The sequence below is a fragment of the Penicillium soppii genome (genome assembly GCF_028829465.1).
Source record: "Penicillium soppii strain IBT 18220 chromosome Unknown utg000004l, whole genome shotgun sequence".
In the NCBI taxonomy this organism is placed as follows: domain Eukaryota; kingdom Fungi; phylum Ascomycota; class Eurotiomycetes; order Eurotiales; family Aspergillaceae; genus Penicillium; species Penicillium soppii.
In genome coordinates this window covers 2,798,496-2,822,246 of record NW_026643234.1, presented here as the reverse complement: position 1 = coordinate 2,822,246, position 23,751 = coordinate 2,798,496, and the positions used below count along the sequence as shown (strand labels likewise).

General features: G+C 48.0%; 7 protein-coding genes across 7 annotated transcripts; 2 read left to right on the top strand and 5 right to left on the bottom strand.

The window, feature by feature from the left end:
• Window positions 1-558: 558 nt before the first annotated feature.
• On the bottom strand, window positions 559-5,883 carry N7529_004457 (glycoside hydrolase family 15 protein; the record flags this gene model as incomplete). The annotated part of the gene is made up of 6 exons (XM_057239984.1): window positions 559-1,047; window positions 1,103-2,788; window positions 2,844-3,166; window positions 3,757-3,919; window positions 3,977-4,041; window positions 4,119-5,883. 6 exons carry the CDS (start codon window positions 5,881-5,883, stop codon window positions 559-561), a joined length of 4,491 nt encoding a protein of 1,496 aa, XP_057099279.1.
• Window positions 5,884-6,911: 1,028 nt separating this feature from the next.
• Window positions 6,912-8,764, top strand: N7529_004456 (putative nucleotide-sugar transporter; the record flags this gene model as incomplete). The annotated part of the gene is made up of 2 exons (XM_057239983.1): window positions 6,912-7,352; window positions 7,436-8,764. The coding sequence occupies 2 exons, from the start codon at window positions 6,912-6,914 to the stop codon at window positions 8,762-8,764; spliced, it is 1,770 nt and encodes a 589-aa protein (XP_057099278.1).
• A 576-nt stretch (window positions 8,765-9,340) lies between these two features.
• On the bottom strand, window positions 9,341-11,052 carry N7529_004455 (DNA-(apurinic or apyrimidinic site) lyase APN1; the record flags this gene model as incomplete). The annotated part of the gene is made up of 5 exons (XM_057239982.1): window positions 9,341-10,151; window positions 10,199-10,333; window positions 10,386-10,505; window positions 10,564-10,600; window positions 10,656-11,052. 5 exons carry the CDS (start codon window positions 11,050-11,052, stop codon window positions 9,341-9,343), a joined length of 1,500 nt encoding a protein of 499 aa, XP_057099277.1.
• Window positions 11,053-11,450: 398 nt separating this feature from the next.
• Window positions 11,451-15,251, top strand: N7529_004454 (putative checkpoint protein kinase (SldA); the record flags this gene model as incomplete). Its single annotated transcript, XM_057239981.1, has 3 exons — window positions 11,451-12,440; window positions 12,547-12,979; window positions 13,036-15,251. The coding sequence occupies 3 exons, from the start codon at window positions 11,451-11,453 to the stop codon at window positions 15,249-15,251; spliced, it is 3,639 nt and encodes a 1,212-aa protein (XP_057099276.1).
• A 1,490-nt stretch (window positions 15,252-16,741) lies between these two features.
• On the bottom strand, window positions 16,742-16,870 carry N7529_004453 (uncharacterized protein; the record flags this gene model as incomplete). Its single annotated transcript, XM_057239980.1, has 1 exon — window positions 16,742-16,870. One exon carries the CDS (start codon window positions 16,868-16,870, stop codon window positions 16,742-16,744), a length of 129 nt encoding a protein of 42 aa, XP_057099275.1.
• A 64-nt stretch (window positions 16,871-16,934) lies between these two features.
• On the bottom strand, window positions 16,935-18,728 carry N7529_004452 (uncharacterized protein; the record flags this gene model as incomplete). Its single annotated transcript, XM_057239979.1, has 1 exon — window positions 16,935-18,728. One exon carries the CDS (start codon window positions 18,726-18,728, stop codon window positions 16,935-16,937), a length of 1,794 nt encoding a protein of 597 aa, XP_057099274.1.
• A 2,178-nt stretch (window positions 18,729-20,906) lies between these two features.
• N7529_004451 (cytochrome P450) lies at window positions 20,907-22,793 on the bottom strand (the record flags this gene model as incomplete). Its single annotated transcript, XM_057239978.1, has 6 exons — window positions 20,907-21,343; window positions 21,410-22,021; window positions 22,089-22,157; window positions 22,214-22,316; window positions 22,380-22,496; window positions 22,569-22,793. 6 exons carry the CDS (start codon window positions 22,791-22,793, stop codon window positions 20,907-20,909), a joined length of 1,563 nt encoding a protein of 520 aa, XP_057099273.1.
• Window positions 22,794-23,751: the final 958 nt, after the last annotated feature.

Below are 23,751 nucleotides of genomic sequence, written 5' to 3'. Positions count from 1 at the left end.
AGGTACAATTGCAGTCATCAAACTTCGAAAATGTGCAACTCTTAATGGTGGCATCCACCACTCTTATACCAGTGACGAACCTTGAGCCAATAAATGAGATGCTTCGGTGAAACAGACAGAAAGAGAAGAATAAGTTTGAAAGAGAATAAGTCGAGTTGTGAGGAAGAACGCGATGTAAGGAAGAGGAGGACACGGGGGAGTATATATATTACACGCAGCACGTGAAGAGTTACCGGATCAGGAAGGAGAACAATAGTTCATAATTGTGTTCTATAGATGCGGTACAGACAGTGGCTAAGCGTATTTATTCAACACTCTTGATCTTGCGCTGACTGGCACGCGATTAAATTTTCAGTGTCTACAACACAACATAGCGATATTGACAATTTGTCACTTTCTAGATGTATGCAAGTGTTGGAATACGATATGAAATTACTGGGTCTACAGCCATCGAATCATCAAAAGTGTCATTAGCAGCAAATACTAACCATGGTATCTCATAAGTTATTCCCAAACGCCGAAAATGGTCCAGATGGACACCAAAAGTAACATGCACCCTCACAAAACACCGTGTCGCGCCTTGAAAATGGACACCTTTTCGTCGTAATATAGAATCTCCTGCAGTCTGTACCGAATCCGCGAAGCACCCTGCTCTTCTTCCGGTTCGGTGTCATAGTCGTCCGGATCACTAGAAAGGAGCTCGGTGTCTGCGGCCCCTGCATCTCCATGGACGGATTCATCGTCGGAATCATGATTGTGGGGTTGATTGACCCAGCCATCGTCTTCGTCGTCACTGTGGGGTGGGGAATGGTCTGTTGTGGGGTTGTCATCGAAGTCTAGCGGGTTGTCGTCGTGTCTTGCTTCAAGAATCTGATAGCATTTCGTGTGGAGACCGATATAGGCGATTTTGAGCTCGGGGCGGATGCTGACTATGTCTAACACTTGTAAAGCGAGCTCCTTGAGATCACGATGGACGGTGTGGTGAATGTTTGGGAGGTACAGGGCTCGAAGCTGGGGCATACTAGGTAGTCTCTGGAGGAAGAAATGCTGCGGGATTATCATTAGCGTTCAGTCTAAATCATGTTGCTGATGGTTTTCTTACCCAATCGCGATAATGCATTGCCATTCCCAGCTCCTTGAGTTGCGGCATCTTTCCACTCGTGACGAATGATATCATCTCGTGATTGAACATCCACTTATGCGATCGAGGACTAGAATGACTTGTAGCATCTACCAAGACTTTGCGAAGACTCTGCCGATGCTTCCGCAGGATGTGACGGTAGATGGCATCAATCTGCACAGAAGATTCGTGGCCTGGCGCTTCGTGTAGAAAGATACTCTCCAGAGTATTTGGAGCCAACGCATCCTTAATAAAGAGCATCAGGTAAGGCGAGACAGTGTCCGTACGGATATGTTTCAAGTTTAGCGTGTATTCAGACATACTGGCGCTCTCTCGACGGTCTGCGAGGGAGCGCTTTGCCGGTATAACAGGAGGGGCATATTTGCGACGAAGAGCTTTCCATAGCTTTTCGTGATCTTCGCATCGCATAATGGTAAGGGTTGTTAGGCCAGTCCAATCAACAGCTGGCAAAAGGGTTGGAACGGAGAGAGGAACGCGTTCTAGCTCAAGGATTTTGAGATTGAGCATCTCACAGTCAGATTTACAGGAAGGTACAGGTGAGCGGTCACTCCGATTTGACAAACCAGAGCTTGGCGAAGGCTTTCTATCCTTGGTAACACTCTGATGATATTGATCATCATTGGAAGGCATTTCTTCGGTCTCAGTAGCAGCCGAGGACTTATGAGCGACGTTGGTCAAACCCTGTGGTGTTTTCGACTTGCCGTCGGAGGGATATGCAGCATCATCCTGCATATTCGACGGTTGCTGTCGTGCCAAGATTCCAAGTAGACCATTAGCCCTAGGCCAACTTGACGTGCCGTCGGAATCCTTCTCACAAAGCAACCAAGGCTTCAGGTGCGCCTTTTCCGCAATGCCGATTCGAAGTTCCGTCAAACGGCGACGCGATCGCTCAATGAGAATTGCGAGCTCCTCCACATACGCAGGTTCATCTATGTCAAGAACAGCCACACTCTTAAGTGGAGGCAATACAGACAGTGAAGGGTGTTCGACATGTTTGTATTTCTGGAAGAGCCTGGTTGCTGCGGCCGACGAGCTGCGTAGAGCATTCTCTGAATTGTCGTGCCAGCGCACCCAGATTCGCTCCAAGCGACAATCATGTCCAGGTCGGTCTGCCAGCGATGCAAGGGCCAGCCAGATCTCACGAACCACTCCGGTTGGCATGTCCCAAATAAAGGCTTCGAGATTTACCATCCGTGCAACTGCCAAAGCGACCAACGTCCCTAGCATTTTACCGACTTCTTTGGTTACCGAATACTCTTGTACCCAGCTCAGAGGGCCATTTCCAATAGAAAATGTGCGAGTGAATTGGGCATAATGATTGCCTCTGCGCGACCGGAATCTAGCTCCGCTGTCCTCCACCTCCGACTCCGACTCCGGTCTATGATGGTGTTTATCACAGCCGCATGTCTCACAGCCTTTTGGGGTCCAATCATTCTCAGGCAGTGGTAGTCGATTGAATACATCCTCGCCCATAACCAGTGTAGACAAACCATAAGACAGCGCATCCACCCCGGAGTAATCATCTGTAGGTGGATTCAGAGACTCGGGCCAGACGATATCGAAGCGCGAGTACATGTGTGGAATGGCTAGGGAATGCAGGGTAGAGCAAGTGAGGGCGAGCGAAGTCAGATCATTTGTATGCGTTACCTATATCAAAATCGTAAGCTAAATCCTCATAACCTGCGAGGCAAGCTTGTGTTACCTCTTTGATAATTTCCTTTAAAACATCCAAGGGAAGGTCCAGTAGCTGTAGTGGCTTTGGTATTTCAGGCTCTGGTGGAGTTTGATGGGGACCGGCGACAGTGCGGGAAGTTAATGGGGTCACCTCCTGCATGGAAGCTTGGTTCAAGCCCTCTTGCTCCAGGTGTAACTTCTCCAATGCCAGTGTGAGATTCTGTTTGGCATTAACTTCAAGCTCAACGGAGGCAGTGCTCTGGCTGGAAGCAAAGCCCTCCTCATCCGACGACATCGTTAGATCAGCGCTTGGCTTATCAACCCAATCCAGGCTGGCGGCCGCCATAGAGACTCCCTATGAGCTCAAGACGATACTATAGCACGATATGTGAGTAATGAAGAACATCTCCAGCTGGGAGCTGGACAAAAGCTTGAATTTCCTTGAATGTGTTTGTTTTGGACAAAGAGCAGTGATCGTAATGGAACAAGTGAATCTGGGGTAGTCGGGTGAGCTTATATTACGTAACGGTTTTCGTTGTACGAGTACTTGTATTTTTGTTAGCAGTGAGCATCTAGCTGATTAATAGTGGATATTGTTTGAATGGTGAAGATATGGAGCAATTTCTCTATGTAGTTATACTCTAAATGTCATTAGTAAGGTTGTTTTCCTTTAAGTTAGACATCACTTTGTCAACATTGTGATGATATTGTACTCCTAGCCAACTATAAGAAGCGGCATGTCGACTCTATAGACAACAAAACAAAGAAACTGTTATTATATGTTGATCTATAGCTGTCAAAACACATGGAATTTCACAAAAAGAATCTTGAAACAAATCTCTTAGTCAGTCTGTAACCACCTCAATTATACCTCCTAGGTATGTAAATGGTTTAATCGCTTTCTCGTCCAAGTCGCTCCAGATTAATTGCAGCACTAATACAGGCCAAATGACTGAATGCCTGTGGGCTGTTGCCCATCTGTTCACCAGAAATGGCCACTTCTTCAGAGAACATGCCCAGGTGATTCGAGTAGGACAAGATGTTGTCAAAGTGCGAAAGTGCAAGTTTCCAGATGTTCGGAATTGGCACATCATATTTAGCAGCCTATTTTCAAAAATGTCAGCAGATATCAAAATGGTGTCATATTTTCATAGCCCCTACACGAGCCATAGCTTCAACAAGCCAGAAGGTTACCATGATGAAGGCGCCTTCGCCTCCTCCCACACCTGTGTAACATTTACTTTAGCATCCATTTTGTGATATTCCAAATAGCCATTTTCTAAAAGCACAAAAGAGAACTTACCATCATTGGCCCGCAGGTGATCGTAACGGAACACCATCTTAGCACTAGACAGACCCTCCTTCTCGGGACTTTCTAGGATCTTCTTAAGCGTACTAATAAATCGTGGGTCATTAGGTGCAACAAAGAAGACTAGAGGAGCAATCAAGATAGAAGCATCCAGAACGTCGCGACTCTCGTAGCTCTGACAGAAATGACCGCGCTCTTCATTGTAACCCTTGGTCATGATTTCGTCGTACATATCATCACGAACTCTAATCCAATCGAAGCGATCTGGGCACGGTAGACTAGCACGTTTCTCGGCAAGACGAATTCCACGATCCAAGGCAACCCACATCATGATCTTCGAATAGATAAAGTTTTGGATCTGGCCACGAGATTCCCAGATGGACATATCTTTCTGGTTTCGGACGCTAACAACATAGTTCACCATGCGTCGGATGGAGTTCCATTGGTCGTAGGTGATAGGGTTGCCGTGTTTGTTGTACAGGTAAATACTGTCCAACAATTCGCCGTAAATGTCCAGCTGCGTGTGGAAAACGGCCGCGTTACCCACGCGAACAGGCTTGCTGCCTTTGTATCCATCGAGATGATCAAGTTCCACCTCGGGAATATCGTACTCACCCCGAATGGTGAACATCAGGGGAAGAAAGGGTCTCTTGCTGTTGGGATCAAGGTCTAGGGCAGCATGCGGGAAGATCCGATCGAAGATAAAGTTGACGTACGCTTCCGCTTCTTCACTGTAGCCCATTTTCAAAAAGACATACAGCGTGAAGGCTGTGTCACGCACCCAGGAGTACCGATAATCCCAATTCCTGGAGCCACCCACATTTTCGGGGAGAGAGAAGGTCGGTGCCGCGACAATGGCACCGGTTGGCTTGTAAGTCAACAGTTTGAGAATGAGCAGGCTGCGCTCGACTGTCTCCCGGTAATGACCACGGAAGGCACACTTGCGGGTCCAGTTGGTCCAGTAGTCCGAGGTTTCTTCCTCCATCTTCCACAGGTAGGCAGCCATTGTGGCCGAGCTGGGAACAGACTTCTCGGGACTGTGCAACACCAGATGAACGGTCTGGCCCGCCGACAGACGGAGCCGGGCAAATAAACCGCGGCCTTTCAACCCCGAACGCTCTTCCAATTTCAAAGCTGCCGAGGGGAAACCAAGCTTGTCTGGCTCCCGTGAGTCGGCAAAGATCTCAAGCTGCAACCGTTCTGTCTCGCTCTCAAAATGAACGGTCTGAAGTTGGTGCTTTTGCATGTCGTTTTCCAACTTGGCACGGGTGTTGTGCGAGTCTCGCGCATAATTAAATGCTGGGAACAACTCCACCTCCAATTCCATCGACCCACGGCTGCATTCCAACTTTCTGATCACGCCCGAGTGTTGCAGTCCCGACTTGAAGCGGTTGATTCCGGGTTCATTGCAGGGACAATATCCCGACAAAATACGGGCCGACTGGGGGGCTTTTTTGGGGGTGACCGGGAAGTAGTCCAGCATCGTCACGACCCCATCTTCGTTGGTCCATCGAGTCTCGAGTAGATTTGAGTAAGGAAGATATCGCTGCTTGCTGTGGGCGTCGACGACCGTCTTGTAGGGGGCCACGGAGAAGTAACCCCCTTTCCTTTCGTCCAGCAGGCGGCAGAATACGGTAGGAGAGTCGAAGACTGGCCAGCACATATAGTCCAAACTACCGGCCTTGCTGACCAGGGCACATGTGTGCATATCCCCGATCAAGCCATAGTCCTCAATGGCATTGTACGCGAGTTCGGTCATGACGGCAGTGAGGATGAACAATGAATAATTGATCCAATGCTTATCAGGGATACTGATGAGCTTGAAGATAATCCAATATTCTTCCGCAGCACCAATCGGAAGAAAATGGGAAGGGAAAAGAGGTTGAAGACAAACGAACAAACGCAATGTCCTTTGAAACCCAGCATCCGTATTGTCCAACATATATTCGATTCGGAACTTATGGGAGAAACCACGACATGATGATGATACTGGTTCAGTCTGAGGTCATGGCTATGCCAGATGGGTTAGGACATTTTCCTCATGGGAGTTAAGCCTAATGAGATCGACCAGGGACCACTGATCAGTTCATAGTGCTTTAGAGAAGCTTATTCATTCAAATTCGGTATTTTCACTTTCACCATCAGGATTCAAGCTGAAATGGTTGCTTTCAAGTCATACGCCACCTCATTTCACCGAGGGTTTCCTCCAGGGCTTTTAACATGGCTATAACCCAAGAATTGCCTTGAACGTATAGTACCCGAGCATCAGAATCGGAGGTATCAATCCGCCAATTGAATCAGGAACCAGAAAAGGGCAAAAAGAGAATTCACAAAATTGTTCTCGACTTATTCAACTTCTTTATGTTCCTTTATGACCCCGGATCGACCGGACAGTGGAGTGAAGAAAAGATCGGTGGAACCAGTAAGAGGACACCGATGGAGTCGATTTGTTGCTCAGGAGAAATTCACCATTCTGGCCAATCTTGATTCTCATGGACTCATTTTCCTTGTTTCTTTTCTTCCATTTGTTTTCTCTTTTCCGAATCAAATAACTTGAATGATTATTTGATAATCAAGTTTCTCTTACACTCGTTTCCCCTCCCTTTATCAAATCTTTGTCAGCATTCTCCGACCTCGACTCTCCTCTCGACAATTCGGACTTTAGCTTTGGCAAACTGTCGTGTGACACACATTTTTCCCCTTCCACTTACTCAGCTCACATGGGGCAGTCATATCTCGTTTTTACCGCTCCCTTAAATTCGAATTAAACTGTCCCTATCCCCCAAAATGGGGCCTTCCGCCGGCAGTCACCACCGTCGGCGCAGCTCCATGCTCGCCGGGGCAGGGCGATCACAAGCGGTCTCCACAGAGCGAAGAGACGATGGTTTATGGTCGCATGCAGATGGAGGAAATAAGCGCGAAGAGCAAGAACCTTTAACTGCAGAGGATGCTGATGCCTCTGAGATTTCCGCTACAGAGAGCCTGGAGCTGGATCCCATGAGCTCAGATGATGACCAATATGATGAAGAAACAGGACTCACAGCAAGCCAAAGACGTCAGCGACGTCGAAGGCGAAGACAACGCCGCAAATTGGATGCTCGAATTGCGGATGTGAAGGGCCAAGGAAACATTCGCGAGATTCTCTCGGATCGCAATGTCGTCAAGAAGTTGCTCATTAATGGCGGGCTGATCATGATGTGGTATCTCTTTTCCTTGTCCATTTCAATAGTGAGTTGCTTCCCGTTCTCAGAAATGGAATTCTCGAATATCATGGAAAGAAATCTAACCCAATTCGATTCTCGTATTTGCAGTATAACAAGTGGATGTTCTCCGAGGACGATGTCGTCTTTCCTTTCCCTCTTTTCACAACGAGCTTGCACATGGCTGTACAATTTACTCTCGCCACTATAATACTTTGGATATTTCCATCGCTTCGTCCGCGGCAACCGACCGGGTCTGCGACCACGTCTCCCATCGATGGCCCTGAAGAGCCACAACCTCTCATATCCAAACTCTTCTACTTCACTCGCCTTGTCCCGTGTGGTGCAGCAACCTCGCTTGATGTTGGCCTTGGAAACATGTCCCTCAAGTTTATCTCTCTTACATTCCTAACCATGTGCAAATCATCCGCTCTGGCCTTTGTTTTGCTATTCGCGTTCCTTTTCCGCCTTGAATCGCCCTCCATGAAATTGATCATAATCATCGCCACAATGACAATAGGCGTGGTGATGATGGTTGCTGGAGAGGCTGCTTTCAACGCGCTTGGTTTCACACTGGTCATTGCGTCTGCATTCTTCTCGGGCTTCCGTTGGGGCTTGACACAGATTCTCTTACTCCGCCACCCGGCTACTTCCAATCCCTTCTCAACCCTTTTCCTTCTTACTCCAGTCATGTTCTGTTCTCTTATTATCATTGCGCTCTCCGTGGAGGGCCCCCGCGAAATCTACCAGGGTTACCTTGCACTTTCCAGCAAGCATGGTGACCTACTAGGGTCTTTCCTCCTAATCTTCCCTGGAGTTCTTGCATTCTGCATGATTTCTTCTGAGTTTGCGCTTCTGAAGCGTTCCTCGGTTGTCACATTGAGTATCTGCGGCATATTCAAGGAGGTAGTGACAATCAGTGCAGCGGGCATTATCTTCCACGATAAGCTCACAGCGGTCAACTTGACCGGTCTAGTTGTCACGATCAGCAGTATCGCAGCATACAACTATATGAAAATTGCAGGAATGCAAACCGAGCCTCAGGAAGACGATTGGAGTCGCGAGTCGAGTCCTATGACTGACACGGAAGGCGAGGGCGACAGCGGTGGTGAACCGGGAGACTATAGCCGTGTTGCACATCAAGACTCGAGCATCGTCAGCCCCGCACCGGGCGGCCATTTCAATGACGAAATCTTGCCAGCTGGCGACCAACGGCGTTCATTCCGAGTTCGTGCCAGCGGTGTCAGAGGCGGTCTCTCGGTCTCCACTACCATCCCAGAAGACGATGGGCCACCTTCTCTTCTAAAGTCCGCACCACCAACTATCACAACAATGGCTGAGGCTGGATTTCCTCATCTCCATGCCCCTGGTCGTGAAGTATCACCGGGCGTGCAGTCGAGCTCGTCCCTTTCACCTGTTCGGTCCCAATATCATACTTAACACCAGCATATCACGTTCATTTTCACCTCTCTTACTTTCACCTTACATTGTACATGTGATGGTTTTGTATACCTGTGCATCTTCGATGTTGACGGGTCTGTGACCTACTCGAAGAAAGTGGCATGCTCATTGGAATCACATGTCTACTTACAGTTACGGATTGGTCATATTCTGGAATGACCAGAGTACAACTTTTTTTGCATCAAGGAGCTCTTTAGCTTTTGGCTTAATTGATACCACTATACCATCAATTGAATTTCCTCTACTCACATTACACCGGCCTTCGGGTGCAGTAGTACTTTTTCGAAGTAATCAGAACAATGCAATCAATAAAGTAAATCAACAACAACAATAAACCTATTACAATAAAGGCTAGTTATAGAATATAATAATTAAACTAAGTCCCTGAGTAAATTCTATTTGAGTCCGTCCCTCTTTGTGCTGTTTCTACGTAAAATAGACCGTGGATAGCTAGGTACTCTTAAAAGGAGTTTGAAAAGAGATGTAAAAAGAGAATCCTAATTCTGATAGGGTACTTGTTGTTACATACATAGAGCAGAGTGTAATTTTCTGGATCTACTCCTTCTTCGCAGGGGTCATCATATCCTTAAGACTCTTCTGACCCTTCGGCTTCGCTGCTCCCTTAGCCTTCTTCTTCTCATCTGCCTCCATCTTCCTCTCATACTGATCTTGAAGTCTCTCACGCTCAGCACGACCCTCTTCCGACAATTGAGCCTCAAGAGCTTTGAACTCCTCTCCCTCGGCATCCATTCCAATCAAAGACTCGAGCAGCTTGATCTCACGGGCCCAAACACCAGGGTTAGGGACAGCCGCAGCTCCAGCCTTGGGGCCCTTCTTTGGCTTTTTCGCAGTCTCGCTATCACTGCCCTCAGCATCATCCTTGCCCGGAACCCGATCAATAGGCGTCTCAAGCACCATAGGCAGATCCTCGAAGCGAGGCTCGTTCATGACATTATGGAACGCGCGCAGACCCAGGAATCCCGTGCCGATATTAGCATGTAGATCACGCTTACTTCCGCGCGGCGCTTTAGAGTCGTTCAGATGCAGGGCTCGCAGGAACTTGATTCCAATTAATTCGTCGAACTCATCAAGGAAGGCTTTGAATCCTGCTGGCGAAGTTAGGTCGTATCCTGCTGCGAAGCTGTGACAGGTATCGACGCAGATGCCGATTCGGGAGTGGTGTTCTTCTGGGATGAGAGCTAGGAGATCCCGGAACTCGGAGAGTGCGCCTCCGATTGAATTTCCATGGCCGCACATTGTCTCTAGAACCGGTATGACGGTTTTGGTTTCGGTGATGGCTTGGGTAAGCATTTCTGCGAGCCGAGAGAGCGCTTCTGGCAATGGGGTTTGGTTGGTACTTCCTGGGCTGAGGGGGTTTAGTATCAATTTCAATGTTGGGAACGATCTACATACTGGAAGTTGTAGAGTTTGATTCCCAGGGCTTCACAACGACGGAGATCATCTAAGAAAGAGGTGTATGCTTGCTTGGACTTAGCCTTGTCGCTTTGAGCCAAGTTGACAAGGTATGAGCCATGAGGGAGAATGTGTCTAATGTAAAAGTAAGTAAGATGTTCAGGTCGGACATATCAGAAGCAGTTACTTGGATGCATCGTAGCCCTTTTCTGCGCATAGTTTAAGGAACTGATCTCGGTGCTCGTCTTGAAGAGCCGGATTGTCCCATTTCCGCTGCGACTTTAAGAACAGAGCAAATGCATTTCCTCTATTTTAGTATTAGCAACAACGCTAGATGTAATTGATCGAGAAATACTCAAGCTCACCCAATCTGTTCGCTGTTGTGTATAGAGTTGAAGACACCTGTTTGATAAGAATTGAGCTATTGCTGGCCGAGGGCTGATTGGAAGGCACTGACCTTTAGCAGCACTAACGTGAGCGCCGACAAACATGCGCAAGCCCTTAGTCCGCGGTGCCAAAGGGATCATTTCGGCCTCCTGGTCCTTCTTGGACTTTCTGGCCTTCCTGGGTTGGGCGCCGTCCTTGGGCTCCTTTTTAATCGGGACTTTCTTCTTTTCGGCAGTATTCGTGGGAATTGGCTTATCCTCTTCCTCTTCTTTAGACACAGGAGCAGTATCTTCAGTTTCAAAGTCTTCAACTTCTGAGTCAGATTGTTCCTTCAGATTTGCGGTTGACTTCTGGCGTTTGGATCGTCTTGGCGAAAGTTCAGACGTGCCATTGCTGATGTTCCGTTTGTGAGTTGCTTTTGGTCCTGATTCTTTGCGTGCCGGCGACTCGGGTGATTCGCAGCACATAGTACTGGATGTGCAGTGTATGATATCTAGTGTTTTTCCTTCAATTGAAGTGGGTCGAGGATTTGGCCCAATCTTGATAGATCAGAGATCCGCAGCGACAGCTACAAATATCCCAATTGCCGGGTTGTTATTGCTGTGTAGTAAATCTGAACGTTGTTTCAATCTTGACAATGTTATTGGATATTTGACAATGCTGTCAGGTCGACGTCATTGGAATCAATGAGGTGCGAAGTACAGTGCCACGTGACTATTGCCAGGGCAACGGTCATGTGATGTTTATCGATAACCAAATCAATTCCCTTTGCAGCCCCTCCACACAGTTGCCCTTTTTGAACTTCTAGCTTCACATACCTCGAGACTTTGGGAATTTGAGATCTCGTATCTCAACTCTTCTCGATATGGCGGCTTCCGATGAACTGGTTGATTTTGATATCATCGAGGCACAAAAGGAAAACGTTCAATCACTGCCTGGTGGCCGATCAGCTCGAGAGCTCGCCCGAATCTTTTCAGGTGGCAGCAACAGTGACAAAATTCCATCGCCATCACCAAACGGAACACGAACTATTAACGATGCTATGCGCCAAGAATACGAAAGTGAACTGCAATCAATAGGAGAATCGGACGATCCCCTTGACGTTTACGACCGATATGTAAAATGGACCCTGAACGCCTATCCGTCCGCACAAGCAACTCCCGAATCTGGCCTACTACCTCTCTTGGAACGGGCAACAAAGTCTTTCCTTTCAAGTTCACATTACAGAAATGATCCTCGATATCTACGACTATGGCTTCATTACGTTCGACTCTTCTCCGATGCCCCACGCGAAACATTTGCATTCCTCGCCCGTCATCGGATCGGTGAGAGCTTAGCACTATTCTATGAAGAATTTGCTGGGTGGCTAGAGGGCGCTGGACGCTGGTCACAAGCCGACGAGGTTTACAGGCTGGGTATGGACCGCGAGGCGCGACCGGTGGAGAGGTTGGCACGGAAATACAACGAGTTTCAACAACGATACGATCAACGCGAACAAGATACCGGCCCGTCTTCGCCCGCTTTACCGAAAGTTCGTCCCGCGCTGGCCGCCAAGATGGATCCATTCGCCCCATCCGATACCGTTGCGGATCCTCAAGCATCACGGTCCTCGCCTCAGGCGGGTGCTGCTCCGAAGACAAAATCCGGAAAGCCCAAGATGGCTATTTTCTCAGATGCTGACTCGGCTGCGCCGGGTCCCGCAACCGGTGGACCGACAAAGGGCTGGGAAAGCATTGGGTCAATCCGGGATCGCAAGAAAGAGAATGAAGTGGAGGCGAAGCCATGGGCAGGAGAGACTTTGAAGGTTGGCAAGAAGGCTGCGCCGGCCCAAAAGATGGCAATCTTCAGAGATCAGGTTAGTTCCCATCCCGGGATCTCCTTTCCCTGTTCAGACCTCCATATATTTACGATCACAGGACTAATTGCTGGCATGAACCTATGGTATTTTATTATGTATTCAGTCAAATCCAGATTTTCCTTCCAAAAAGCCAATGCAGCCCACAGAAGTACCCGAGCATCATGTAAGGGAAGCCGTTAATCCGCGAACCGGCCGACGAGAACGTGTATTTGTCGACCTGGAATCCGTATACCCTGACCGCACAAACCCTACCCACGAGATGAGTTTTGAGGAGCTCAGGGCTATCAAACGTGGATGGATGTACAAGGACTGGCGCAAGCAAAAGGAGCCTCTGCAGCAAATTTCCGGAAACGCAGCCGGCTCCGAGGCTTTTCCAGTGACATCACACCCACTTGAAGACTTACCAGGGCATCTTGCCCAGAATTTGACCATAGATAGCCATTCACAAATTCAAACTCAAGATGGAAGCCATGAAGACAGGTCCAGCAAATCAAATCGCATCAAGGTCAAGGGAGAAACAGTCCAAACACAAACAGGTGAGTGGATTAAGCCATTGGCCCTGATGATTACCCCAAGCTGACACTTCGCCCAGTCAAAATGAACTTCGATTCCCCAGCCAAAAAGAAGGTCCGACGAAAGAGTACTCGGGAACCGACAATGACCATGCACACTCGTGCAGCAACGGACGAGATCTACAGCATTTTCAATCAACCATTGAAAGCTGAAACAGAAGATGACGCCGATAGCTTTTGCGACAGCGATTATGAAGATGATGATGCTGCTAGTACAGGAGATAGTACAGGCACAGGACACATCTCGGCGGCCTCAAGTGACTTTGGCGATGAAGAGACTCAGACATTCCACAAATCTTACGACGACACTGATTATGCCAACACCACCCTAGCTGAAAGTGTCGATGGCGAGGGAAGCGATTGGACAGAATTCAATGCTGACCGCGATATTCCTGACATCGAAAACACTGACGTTACCTCACGCTCTGTCGTCAATGATGAGGACGACGAAGATGCAGAGAGTTCAACGCTTGGAACACCAGACAGAAAAGGATTTGTGCCAGAAATGCCTGACGACTATGCTCCGCCTTGGGGAACCTACCGCGATCCTGCGATCATGGCTCAGAACCGGCTGCCTTTCATGACACCTATTGTGGAGCGAACAGAATGTTCCATTCCTTCTTTGACAACTGCCCGCAACAGCATTTACAACGCCAAGACACCTTCCAAGCCTCGATCGCCAGCTCACGATCTCCTACTTTCCAGTCCATTTGGAACCAGCACACCATTTCAAGGAGACCATACCGTCACATCCGCAACCGACGTGCCATTCAGTCCTACAGCTTTCAAGGCACTTGCGCCTAAACTACAGAGGCGGGAAGCTATAATTAGAGATTTACAGTGCAACCCGACTGACAAGGGCATTCGCAACACGATCCTCAATTCTTTGGAGCCACCACTAGCCACTTATACTGGTTACCATGGCCATGTTGAAGACAGCAACTATGCTTCAATGATCCAAAAGTTTGTCAAGACTCATACCAGACGATCAAAAGGCGCCGACGACCATGCACTCGACACACCTATCCTGGAATTCCCGGGGGCGGAACGAAGCTACATCATTCGGCGAGAGCTTGGAGCCGGTGCATACGCCCCTGTTTACTTAGCTGAAAGTGTCGACAGCCTTGAAGCGTACGGTTCCGACTCCGACGACGGTGCAAGCCTTATCAAATCGCCGAACGCTTATGACACACCTCGATTCCCCTTCGAGGCAGTCAAGGTCGAAAACGGACCTTCGAGTGCATGGGAATTCTACATGATCCGCACAGCCTACGATCGTCTTCGACAATCCGTCGATTCCCGAGCCACAGATAGCATTGTCCGTGCACATGAGCTACATGTACACCAACGGGAAAGCTTCTTAGTGGAGGACTACCGAGGACAAGGCACATTGCTCGACCTTGTCAATATCGTTCGCAATGAATCTCTCAACTCGAATCATACATCCGAAGGCGGTCTCGAAGAGGCCTTGGCAATGTTCTTCTCCGTTGAATTATTCCGCACTGTTGAAGCTCTCCACGCAAATGGAGTCCTACACGGCGATATCAAAGCAGATAACTGCCTTGTCCGTCTTGACGAACCAAACTCCAACGAACCACCCGCTAAAGCCCTTTCCCTCCTCGACCTCGGTACCGATGAGCCTTCCTTCGACCCCCGCGAAAGCATTCACTACTCTGCAAGCGGCTCCCATGGCTGGCAACAAAAAGGCCTCGCCCTAATTGACTTCGGGCGCGGTATCGACATGCAAGCCTTCTCGCCCGCCGTCCAATTTGTCGCTGACTGGGAAACTGTCACTCACGAGTGCAACGAAATCCGCGAGAAACGACCATGGACGTACCAAATCGATCTATACGGTATCGCAGGCGTCATTCACGTCCTGCTCTTCGGCAAATATGTCGACTCCACACCCGTAAATGACGAAAACGCATCGGCCGGATCGCCCCGCACCTATCGTATTCGTGAATCTTTCAAACGATATTGGGACCGCGAACTCTGGGCCGGTGTCTTCGATCTCCTGTTAAACCCTGGTGCCGAACGCTGGCAGCGTATCGAGCGTGAAAATAGTCCTCCAGATGCTTCGTCGTCGCTTTTTCTTCCTGTCTTGCATTCCATGCGTCAAGTTCGTCGTGGTATGGAGGAGTGGCTCCTTGATCATGCTGAAAAGAAGGGTCTGGCGCTTCAGCTGAGGAAGATCGAGGCGTTGCTTGCGGAGCGGAAGAAGAAATTGGAGAGGTGATCTAATGCTTGTTGACTTGTTGCAAATTCCTTTTTATAAATTATACCCCTATCTTACTTTACATTTTACATCTTTCCGGCCCTTTTGCTAGGGATTCATTTGTGACTTTTTTGTTACAGTTTGTTGACATCAGTGTCTGACCTGTAGATGATACCTAATACTGATCCATCATCTTACTACAAGCTACATGTGTAGAAAAGTCAAAATGATCAAGATAAAGATAGTTGATTGGCAGATCACTATGATCAAAACAGCCATTCCTCTAGGATAAAACCTGTCGGGAAAACAAAGAGCGAAAAATAGCCAAACTCTCACAGCTCCAGAGGAAAGATCAAAAAAGATCCAGGTAAGAACAAGACAGGCTCTGAAGAAGAAAAAAAAGACAGACATTCATACGTCATAAGAACGCAGAAGAGTAAAGAAAAATAATCAGAACAAGAACAATGCTTCCGGATGCAAGCCCAATGAAGTTCGCCACTTAGGGAATAATGAAGTACGAGCAAAATCAGAGCGTGAATCGGAATATCGTATGAAAATCAGAATTCAAGATGCGATTTCGGTGTAGTGTGAATTAGAAAAAATTGAAATTGAGAATCGGAATCGCTGGCAAAAGAAAACCAAACACCTCGCTTGCGTATTCAGGGATGTCGTTGGTTAATCTGCAATATCATGCGTTCGTTTCGTATCGGTTCGTCTATGGTATTTGCATATGTATCGTTGCACATTCGCTTTTTGAGGGGTAATGCCGTCCATGCTGAGTGACGAGGGTCAGAATGGAGGCGGGGATTGTTTGTGACGGGTTTTCAATGGCTAATTCTAATCCAGCAGTGTTCCTTCACCCGGACATGAGAAATATGTCGAGGACCATGTGGGTGATGTAGACGACTGGATAAGGACTGAGAAAGAAAGAAAGATGGAGAAAAAGTTGTAAAGAATGTGGATCGCAGAACATAGCGAGTGGTTGTTGATGGTAGATAGGGTTATGAGAGTGTTCTTCGCCTTTTTTTTTCGGTGTTTTGTGCTGAATTTAAGGTGACGATAACCCCGTAGGAGGAAAGATAATAGATTTGTGAGTGATTGAAGGTGAGGTGAACTCGCATCAAAGCGGTAGGCACCAGAAAATGAATGTAATTGCCAATGAAGATTGGTGGTTCCGAAACAGAGACGCACAAGCTGAGTGTCGGGGCATGTACTGTGCGCGGTGTTCGACAACCAAAAGGTGAAGAACCCATCACTTTTTTTTTTTGGTTTGAAGTTGGTAATGCAATTTCAAAGTCGTGGTAGAAAGGAAGAAAAACAGACTCAAGTCACTGAGAGATATCGTTACAAGTCGTTGATAATGCGGGGGCTGTCGTAAGAATAAATGCTGGGACCGCTGAAGGGCCTTATCGGTATCTCGTTCAAATCATTATGCAAAGGGGAAAAATCTCGCAAATAAATCGAAGCCGCAATGGAACGGATACTCAGAAATTGGACAGCAAACGCACAATCTAGTTGCGCGTGAAGGGCATGTTCAAGATTTGCCGGCGAATCCGCTCGGCATCGGAAAGGCCATCCTCATGGGCATTGTATGGCAGAGGGGGAGCTTTCTCGTGCGCTTGAGTCGGAGAGACCTGCATGGGAGAGGTCGTGTCATGGGGCACCACGTAAGGTCGACTGCCACTTGAAAAAGGGTCAGACAAATCAGGCGCGTGTCTGGAGGCTCGGGTTGAGAGGCTCGCGGCGCTTGTGTCCTCCTTCAATACGGAAAGGCGAGCCAAGGCGTTTGATATTTTCGCCAAGGTCCAACAAGGGGTTACCGGGCTTCACGATGGGTGTGGTCTCTTCGGGTTCAATTGGGCCCGAATTGAGCGAAGAAGGTGGAGAGAAAAGCTGGTCCATGTCCCTAGGGTTCACATCGCCAATGGTTGCTCCACGATTGCGGATGCGAACTCGGCCGTGACCCATGTCTTGGAACTTGTTATCGCGAACATAGTCCTCCAGGCGACGATCAACTTCTTCTTCTTCTTCCGAGGGATTGTTCTTTTTCTTCGATGTGGTGGCAAAGACGTCATCGGGATCTTGCAGAGACTGGTCCAAGTATGTGTTGCGGCGAGCACGATGACCGGGAACATGAATGGTCTCGCGTCGAGGGGAGTTGAATCTCTGGGCTTGGCGACTCGTTCCACCTGGACCCCAGGTATTGTACACGAATGGCGATCCCAGGCGCGGGATGCTGGGAGCGGATTCGACACGAAGGTGTTGGTAAGGCGTCTTGGCCACAGGGGTCTCGACCTGGGCAGGTGCAGGTGTGGCAGACACAGGAGTGTTGAACCAGTCTGCAGTCAAGGGTACATCTTGTGTAACTTGAGAAAGTGGAGTCGGATCGTAGGATGTAACAAGAGAAACACCAAGGTCGCGAGTCGTGTAGGCCGAGTTGTCGGCGAAATCGTGCACACGAGTTTCCGGGGGCGGTCCATAAACCCCTGTCACAGGCTCAGGAGTGCGAGATTGCATGATTCGCTGGTAGTGAGGTGAGATAGAGAACTTGCGCCGACACAACAGCTTAAGACGCTGTCGAGTCTTTGAGTCGGATTTAGGCCAGAGTGGTTGCGACCCTTCATCGGAGACTTTGGGGGTAGATGTTCCAAACGCATCAGCAGACGCCATTGACACGGATTGAACGATGCGATTGCGCTTCTTCTCCCAATTCTTTCTGGCGCGGCGTGCAACACGCGATGTGACTCCCAGAGGAGGAATGCTGCCTGGTGTCATCTTGAATGGCGTCATAGTAGGATCCTGGAGGTAGATTTGGTAGGTATTCCACAGATGATTGTCCATCTCGCGGGTCCATGAGTTGTCGGCCTTCTTCACGTGCGAGTGTTGTTTCTGGGGTCGCGAAGGTGACTCGAGCTCAGGCTCCTTGGACATTTCCAGCGGGAAGTATGAATCGAACAGGTCGCTTTCAACACTGGTGCAACTTCCCACAGAGGGTCGCGATGCAAACGTTTCAATGGATTCAATAGAGGAGTCAGACAGAGTCGAGCATACAGAGTCTGGGCGCTTGATGCGAGGACCAGGTGTCTGGTCCCACGATGGCCATGGGGTTGCGGCGTCGCCAGAGTCGAAAGGTGTGCCCCGAATCTGCGCAGGTGGTGTCTTGAACTCCATGCGCGAGCGAGGTGGCGCAAGGAAGCCCTCATCGTTGGAACTGTCACTGAGGACAGGCGCGTTGAAGTCACCGGTTGATTGGGGAACTTCGATGGAGGGCAGCGGAACATCCGAGCCTTTGAATTGGAAGATAGCCATGTCCACACGAGCGCTCACATCGACACCAGTGCGAGCGCGAGTTCGGGGCAAGCGATAGCTGTGGATTGAGTGACGGGGAGGAGGTGGGACATCAATGGTCTTCCTAGGTCGCTCGGGGGTCTGGGGTTCATCGTCGAGGGAGAAGGTGAAGTTCTTCGGGAGAGTGCGCGAAAGCTGGCGTTGAGCCATGCTGGCGATGCGGTATCTTGAACCGCAGAATGTGGGTCAATGCGACTTCTGGAAGGAGTTCGATGAATGTATCAGGAGGTGTAGATGGCGCGGCTTCTGAAGCGCGCAAGGTCGCGTCAAGGTCGTGAATCGTGAGAGATAAGAAAAATGCAACGCGTGCGAGAGTAGGTGAAATAGAGAAAGAAGTAAAAAAAGGAAACCGAGGTCTCGGGTGCGTGATCGTGGGCTTGGAATGCGGCAAGGAAATCGAATCACCAGATCACATCTGCGGCTCCATCCCGTCCAAGTAGTATGGAATGGAGGATTTCGTCATGAACCCAACGCCCGGGAAAAAACACAAAAGAAAACGAATCTCCGAAAAGACGGAGAAAATCGCGTTAGGATAATGGTGGTGGTAAGAAAAGAAGGTAAGAGGTAAAAGAAGAGAGAGAAGAAGAGAGAGAAGAGAGAGAAATGGGGGAGAGGTTGGGCGTGGTGCTGCGGGAGGGGGGTACTGGGTACCTAATGTTCCGGTGTTGAACAACGGCTTGAACACGGTACTCTGTACTTTCCAGCTCGTGCAGTACTTCGGCCCACTGGTGAAAATCTTAGGCTTAGCGCTACTCGCAACTAAAACCTTTGTGGTTTTTTTTCTTACAGAATCAGGTATTCTGATTGATTCTAAACAGTTTCTATTCTTCTACTCTTGCTAATTGAATGTGTTTGTTTAGATTTTCCCAAGTCCTTCTCTATATGGGATATCACCTTACTTGATGCATGCGACAAAGTTGAAAGGGAGGAAGCACCTTAGGAGGTAAGGATACATAGATACAGAGGTATACTTAGATACAGAGAGAATACTATTAGTATCTGTAGGTACGGAGTACTCCGTATAGCTACATATGTAGTTAACTTGTCAGTTAGATCAGTTACTGTACATAGTTACTTCGTAGACGTAGGTACATTATAGACATAATGGATGGTTAGTACTCCGTACTTTTTACCGTAAACGTACAATTCAAACTCCGTACCTTGCGAACCTCATAAAAGAGGGGGGCTGGTATATAATGTTTATTTCGGGGTCGAATCCCCATGTCTCCATTCACTCATGTACGGTAGATCGAGGTCTCCATCAACGCCGTGCGGTATCTGCAAGGGCTTACAACGAACGACGGAACGTTAAGCGCAGTATAGGTACCACTAATTTTCTTCGGATCAGCTCTAGCTCTATTGTTCCTTGAATCCAATAATATCTTCCAAGGTTATGTGACAGGGGCTTTTGAAAGAATTGGTACATAATAATAATAGGTTTGTACTTCAAGGAGCCAGATCAGCGGTCACATTTTCATTGTGCGGTCTGGAGCTCATGGAGCCCTGGCGCCCGAACTACCCAACGGGAGACACGGGGCGAAAGGGACCAAGACCCATATAACCCCATTTGGAATGGAGATGTGATGGAGGTCTGACATCGTTGGTTCGATGAGCTTGACGGCGTTTTTTTGGCTAGTTTTTACTCCACTGACGCGCGACGCGTCTACAGTTATTACCTGTACCATACCGTATAATTGGTCATGTGATCTCACATATACACCTTGAACCCTAAGTGTTACTCACTGTAGATCGTAACTATGTAGTCTATTCTACTGGGAATGCTTGTTTTAATATGTACTTATACCTTATATGCACCGTTATAGATTGAATGATGTAACTATCGTTGTGTCACTCGCTAATTAAGATATTTGTTCTCAACAAAATCTCTCTTCTCATCTCGCTTACAGTGGATAACCGACTGTATGCCCACAGCCGTGGGCCAGATGACAATAGCTCCACTTTCGAGGAACCGAATCTCACCTTACCTTGGAGACTGCACTGTGCTGTGACTTGATATGTACTTCATTATATCAATGGAATGTTATTTTTCACAAATCTTGAAGCCTGTAAAATGGCCATAAAGGACGGCCAATGTACCAAGAAGAACACTCTGAGAAAATGATTATCTGAAGAATGTACTAAATACTACGCAGAAAAGAGATGGATATGTAATTTCCTTGTTTCAAATGACTCAATCACACTGAAATGCAGATAACACGCAAGTTCCAGCTTGTCCTACACGTAAATGAGGTTCCAAAAAACATGTAAGGCTCCACATATTCAATAGGTATAAAGTGAAGACAAAGCAGTCAACTCATTCCAAATCCCCTACTCTCCCAAGAAACTCAAGTCGATTTCGGGCTCACGAGACCGGAACAAAATCTCAACCGTTGGGTCGGTAATTGACTCGGTGCCGTTGTCAAAGTTCTTAGGTCGTCCACCACTCTTCAATTTCCAATCGTACTTTAACAGCAAATGAAGGAGTAAGATCTTAGTTTCATTGGAAGCAAAGAAGCGACCCGGGCAGGCGTGGACACCGTGGCCGAAGACGAAGTGCTCGTTTGTTGTCGTCACAAATTGATGTTTGTGCTCATTTCCTGGCTCCTGGCGTTTTTTCAAGAATCGGTAGCCGTCGTAGGTGGCAGCGTTGGGGTAGATATTGTCGTCTTCCAGTGGGCTTGTAGATATAGAGATGTTTGCGCCTTTGGGAAGCACGGTACCGTCGGAAAGAACAATTTTCTGGAGGGTGAAGCGGTTCAAGGAGGCTATATATATAAGTAAGTCTGGGTCATACACATATAAAGCAGAAGCACGGTTCACTGATCACTTACTCAATGACAAAGGGTGGGTTCGTTGCGACTCCTTCATTATACTATCCATCAATTTGAGCTTAAGCAAGCTAGTCTTCTTGAGCTCCCCATCTTCAGCAGCAACCGCACAGATCTCATCGCGCAGTGGCTGGATATACTCTGGGTATGCGGCGAGGTCATACATGATATTGGTCAATATATTGGACGTAGTATGAATAGCCGCCAGTGCCAGCCCGACTTGAGAGCGAGCTTGGTCAAAGGTGAAGTTGTTTTGGGCCTCGGCAGTCTCGCGATACCAATCCAAGGCATCAGTTTTGTGAGGTGGGTTTTCTGCTGGGATTTTGCCTTCTCGAATCATCGCCCGTCTCTCGATCTCACGGTTGATGACGGTATTGGCTTTCTTTAAATGACTGCGCAGTTTTTGGGTGGAAGGTAAAAACCAATGGACTAATGGGCGGAGAACGGATGGCCATGTTCGTAGGTCGCGCATGGCTCTAAATGCGTCAATAGCGTAGTTGACTGATACATCGATCCATTCGACATCATGACAGATGGTCTCTCCGACAAATACTAGCGAGGAGACGCGGGCGACCATGTATGGGACTTTGTGGGCAAAGTTATATGGAGTCCATTCTGTAAAAATGCAGCATTAGTCGAGATTTACAATTTACTGTAGTTACAATAACTTTTTTAGGCATACCGTCAGTGGGAGGTAAAGCATCCTTCAAGGTCAAAGATGTCTCTCTCGAAAGCGGGATGGACAAAGATCCTAGGTAAGAATAGTCAGTTCGGTCTGGCTCAGCCTGATGGATTTACTATCCATACCAAGTGCTTGGGTCAGTTTGGTACGCACGACCTCGATGGTGACCTTCATAGCGGACCCATTGTGGAACGGCTCGAATCCGGCGATGCGGTTATCGAAAAACGTCTAGAAAGTCAGCCAACATAATACAAATTGTATTTCAGACTGGTAGGACTGGTCACATCATACCTTCCTGATTGCGTCATCGAAACTCAAGTCTGGGTGGTTCTTGATTTCATTGATATACTTCGGGTGCAATACAATCATCGGTTGAGTAGATCCAATGATCTGGAACACACTAGCACCCTACGATGGCCTGTCAGCACCCTTGGAAGATCGATTGTGCTACTCTAAAGCCCCTTTTATCTGAAAACATACCTGTGCAAAGCCTTCGGTGATCAAATCGCGACATGACTGAGTGAAGCGCGACCTAGCCTTTTTGTTGGTGATCTCCCACCAAGCCCTCCCAACTAAAGGAATACGACGGTGGGGGATCTCATCCACTATATCACCCCAGATGCTTGTTATGAACACCGCTAACAAGGCAACACAGACACCTTGTACCACATAAGGGCTGTTGAACAATTCAGTGAGGACAGCCATAGTCAAAAGTAGAAAGGGAAAAATAAATCAATCCCCAGATTTCCAGGGACTGACATCTTGAGGAACTGGATATTTATAATAGATCCAAGCCAACCTTGGAACCAGTCAGGCCGGTTGCTTTTTTCCCCCACGGACCTTCGACTGAAGATCGAGTAAGGGGGGGGACCCACGCAAGCGTCGGATACTGTGAAGCCGAATTGAAGCTAATAGAAAGCCACCCGTCTATGTGTAAGTTAACCAGATTCTTCAACCGGAACGCCAAAGCTCCGGCTAGTAATGGCCGTGGTCCAAGTTCTATGCGAGAAATGCGAGAAATGCGAGAACGAGAGCCAGATTCAGCGATCATTACCTGAAGGGGCAATTCTTCGACAGTTTTTGTTCCGTCTAGGATCCACCTGCATCGCGCAGGCAACGTACTTTTCAAGATATAGACATGTCAATGACAATGCATGAGGTCTAAATGGTGCAAAGTTAGTATGTGCGAACATCAGAGAAAAAAAAATGTGTTTCCATGATACAAGAATCTCAGCGCCACAACCAGTCGCCACAAGTGTTTGACATGATTGCATCTCACTCAATACTATATAGTACAAAGAAAATAGAAATAGAGATGGAAAAATACAAATACAGATACAAATACAACTCAGTCTGTGGTTAGTAATTATAGCCAGCGCAAGGCTGTATATCACATACATCATAGGTTGTAGACTGATATGTTCTCTAGGTCAGGACAAGGCAACACAAATTTCGGTAGAAGTATACCCATTGGAGAGCTGGGATGACCTGATACTAAGCGACCTATGTTTACTACGGAGAAATAAGGTGATAATTATTTCAAATCAGGTGGATCCCGGATATGATACTTCCGAGCTCTAAATCCACCATCATAGTTTCATGGTACATAGAGCAATATATGTACTTCAAACAGCGCGGTTTGGGGGTATTTTCAAGAGCTTGG